This window comes from Marmota marmota, unplaced genomic scaffold, assembly GCF_001458135.2.
Source record: "Marmota marmota marmota unplaced genomic scaffold, marMar, whole genome shotgun sequence".
In the NCBI taxonomy this organism is placed as follows: Eukaryota; Metazoa; Chordata; class Mammalia; order Rodentia; family Sciuridae; genus Marmota; species Marmota marmota.
The window spans coordinates 5,178,967-5,183,107 of record NW_026000079.1 but is presented as its reverse complement, the minus strand read 5'-3'; the positions used below and the strand labels follow the sequence as shown (position 1 = coordinate 5,183,107).

Genomic DNA, 4,141 nt, shown 5'->3' with positions numbered 1-4,141 from the left:
GTGGAGGTGGTGGGCTCAGGGTGGGTGGGGGCTGGAATGACTGGGCGACTTGAGGGAAGAGGGAGGTTTTGAGGTCAGGCTCATGGGGGCCTCACATACGCTTCTGGGGTTGGGCAGATTTCATGAAGGAGTCATGGCAAGCCACGGCTAAGCCACCAATGAGGTTGAGGAATTCTTGGAAATCTAGTTGTCCATCACTGTTGAGGTCTAGCTTCTTCATCATGCGGTCAAGGACACCAGGATCCTTCTGGTTCTAGAAAGACAACAATATCTTAATATTGCATTTCCTGAGGCACTTTCAAGTATGCCACCACATTTATTCTCACTGGGGTATCAGGAACAGGAAAGGGGTTATTAATATTCCCATTTTCCACATGCAGACACAGACACAAAGAGGTGAAGGGACATGGTTCAGGGCAGATCTGGGCTTGAAGCAGGCTTTCCCATTCCTGGTCCAGGGTTCTTTCTGTGACTCTCGGGGTTACCAGACTTTGTAAATCCAGTGGAACATTTCTTTCAAGTGTTGCGTGCAACTCCAATAAGTAACCCATTAAACATGAAGTGATTTCAAAAAACAAATCACCATTCCCTGCTCATGCAGTGTGTACATTTGGATTCCTAAAGCACCTCTCACTTCAAAGAAAAGGCTCTTTAGCAGCTGTGCAGAGCTCGCCCAGGCCCAGGGACTCAGTATGGGCGGTTCCGTGGACCACCCAGACTGGAGTGAGTGAGAAGGGGGTACAAATGTGGGGGAGCCAGCTGCTGGTCCTCGGGTCTTATTTCCTGTGGTGGGCAGACGGGTGGGATCAGGACCAGTACCTTTGTGAAGGCAGCCAGTTCTGAGTGCATGAAGCTCAGGAACTCCCCCTTGGAGATGGTGCTGCTGTTCCCATCCTTCCCGGCATACTTCTGGAAAACGGCAATCAGGGACTCGATGCACCGCTCAGTCTCTGTGGGGTGGGGCATGTTTGCCTTTGGAGAAAAAAAAAAGAAGGGCTCAGACACAGGCAAATTGTCAAGGGTTGGACACTGGAGAACACACTGGAGAATCCTCGTTTTGGGTCAGAGCAGCTTCCTAAAATACCAGGTCATTTTTCAGGGGCCCAAGGGCCCATTTTCTCATTCCTTCTCATGTGTTAATTTCACATGAGAAGGTAGTGAGGGTACATATGGAGCACTGAGGTATGTCTGGAAGTAGGAGACTGCGTAGATGAGGGCTTACTGATATTTTTAGAAAATGTGAGTAAACAGATGTATAGCTATATGTCCACAAATCCACAAGGACACCAAGCATTTCAAGTTCAAAGCCAGCCTCAGCAAAAGTGAGGCACTAAGCAACTCAGTGAGACCCTGTCTCTAAATAAAACACAAAATAGGGCTGGGGATATGGCTCAGGGGTCGAGTGCCCCCGAGTTCAACCCCCAGTACTAAAGAAAAAGTAATACCAAATCCCTGGGATTCACAGATTTTCTTGAAAAAACAAAACAAAACTAAGAGCATAGCTGTAATTGTGTATGGGGTGGGAGATAAGAACATTCTAGATGTTCAAAAGTGAATTTCATATTTGAGAGCCATCATTAATTTTACCTGTGAGGGAATAAGCTTGGCAGAGCCACCCCTAAAATCAGGGCCTCCAGTCCCTATCTGTAGACCTTGGTCTTTGCTCCTTTTCCTTCCAATGTGCCTCTAATTCCCACAGGCTTGGCGGGCGGGACTTCTCATTACAGAGCTGAGCCAAGGCTGTGGTTGCACCAGGAAGGGTAGGAGGTTAAAATCTTGTGCTGGACTCTACTTTCCTCACAGGAAATTCTTTCGGCCTGAGTAGGCTCATTCCAGCAGGGCCCAGCGCCCTGGGCCCTGGAGCGTACAGCTGTTGTGCTGTCCCTGGTGGACAGGGGCAGAAACTGCAGGGCCACACCCTTCCTCTGAGGCTTTATCTTTCAGCTTTAGCAATATTTGTGTTTGGATGGTGATGGTTGCCACCTAGCCTTTAGCCTGTAGTTTGTCCTTAGGATGGACTTCCTGGAACCCAGAGCTGGAGACTTTCAGGTCCTGTAATTAACACAGGCTAAGTTCCACAGTGGCTGTTCTCTGTCTCCCTAGGCACTGGACCAGCCCAGCTGAGAGGCTGCTGTTCATTGCATCTCGGTGCATTTAGAGTCCCTGAACCTTCTAGAGGTAGATCCTTTTCCAACAGCACAATGTTGGAGAAGCCCCTCCGCTTTACTTGTTTTGTTTTTTCAAGAAAAGTTATGGTTTGGAGGAAATACAAAATACCACAGCCTAGAAACAGATGTGTTTGCACAACACACTTTTCTTATCAGAACTAAAATCTCACTAGTATATCAGATGACACAAAAAGGGCTGGTGGTGGGGGGGGGGACCGGAGAGAGGGAAGAGGTTCTTGGTTGAGGATCACGCCTTATGTATACCTACAGGGGCTTCTCCTGTTCCTTTCCTTGCAGAATTCAGATTGCTTTGATTTTCCAGTTTAAAAGTGACTGTCTGTTTTACATTTTTTTTCCTCCTGAACATTAATTAGTGTTGATGGTAATCTCAACTATTTTTTTTCCTCTCTTGAAAATGGTTCCCATCAGCTACAGAAGAAAATGAAGACCTCTTTGCACTTCCTGCTCCAGAGGTAATTCTCCAAAGCAAGCGAAGCCCATTTATCAAATTTCAGAAGTGGAACTGTGCAGTTTGTAGAGCTTAAGGGGGCTTGGAGACAGTTCCTGAGGAGGCCCAGAGATGGGAACGCTTTGCCCAAGGGGGTCAGTGGCTAAGGAGAGGAGAATCAGTGCTCTGAATGTGTCCCTGAGCCTGCAGTTTTACTTGGTGGGGACTGTGATAGCGGGGAGGAAACAATATGACGAACAGATACTGTGAAGGAATTTGAAAAATACACACTCGCTAAGCACTTAACATCTGAGGAAAGCAAAAGTAAAGTATCAAGATCAAAAAATTATGTAGAAAAGAAGTAACACAGAAAAAAAAAGACTCAATTATTACAGTTCTTAACCCAAACCCTTCCTCCACCCCCTCAGAGATTCACCATCTCATCTACCTCCCTCAAGACAGTCATCCCGCTTTGTCACAACATGTGATTCCCCTTTTGCATGGAAAGGAGAAGAGGGAAAAGGGCAAACAGGAGGGGTTGGGGATCTCTCTCTCTCTCTCTCTCTCTCTCTCTGTGTCTCTTTCTGTAAAGGGCCAGTTGGTAGATACTTCAGACCTTTTTGGCCATATGGTCTCTGTCACTCTGCCGTTGCAGCCGGGTAACAACTGCAGACAGAACCTAAACCAAAGGGCGTGGCTCTTCCTATACAACTTCATCTATGGACGCTTAAGTCTGATTCTCATATAAACTCCACGTGCTCCTTTTCTTTTTGTTACTGGGCACTGAACCCAGGAGAGCTTTACCACGAGCTACAGCCCCGGCTCTCCCTGCTTTATTCTGCAGCAGGTTCTCCCTAAATTGCTGAGGGTCTCACATCGGGGACCACAGGCGCCCCCCACCGCCCTGGCATTGTGGTTCTTTTGACTATGTTCCAATGCGTGGAAATGCACAATCCGACCCGTGGGCAGCAGCCCCCCCGGGCGGAAGTTTGCTAACTTCCCTCCCAAAAGAGGGACAAGGAAGGGGAGTAGACCTTGGAGTTGGGTTGATGGGAAGGCGAAAGGCTGGGCCTGGAGAATGGAAGGGGCTGGGCAGAACCGCGACGCAGAGGGCGCCCGAGACCAGGGGTGAACGGAGGGAGGCCAGGGGGTGAAAGGAGGGAGGCCAGGGGGTGAAAGGAGGGAGGCCAGGGGGTGAAAGGAACAGGCCGCGCTGGGCTCCTCCCTCCTGGCTGCGGTCCCCGGCGGCGACAGGACTGGGTCTCGGTCCCTCTGGGTCTGGCCTTTTGCGCTGCTCACGGAAACTCGGGTTTTCCCCGAGGACTCGGGCGGCCGAGTTTCAAAACGTTCCCTTTTTGGTCCGCAGGGGTGCCCCGGGCCGCCTCCCCAAGCCAGCCGCCCCTTCTTTGGCCTCTCTCCGGGCTGTCCTGGTCATCTGGGAGGCCAGTGGCGGCGGAGGCGAGAGGCAACAGGTACAGAAAGTGAAATCTCGGCCTTCGGTCCTCTCCGGGCCCGGAGCCGACGC

General features: G+C 50.1%; 1 protein-coding gene across 1 annotated transcript in view; it reads right to left on the bottom strand.

The window, feature by feature from the left end:
* S100a11 (S100 calcium binding protein A11) overlaps positions 1-4,141 on the bottom strand; it is a 21,063-nt gene that overhangs the window by 1,447 nt on the left and 15,475 nt on the right. The window contains exons 2-3 of the mRNA XM_015502898.2: positions 820-973; positions 19-253 (exon numbers count right to left, since the gene is read on the bottom strand). Coding sequence (XP_015358384.1) covers positions 92-253; positions 820-966 — 309 coding nt within the window. The 5' untranslated portion in view covers positions 967-973 and the 3' untranslated portion in view covers positions 19-91. The remainder of the gene's footprint in view (positions 1-18; positions 254-819; positions 974-4,141) is intronic.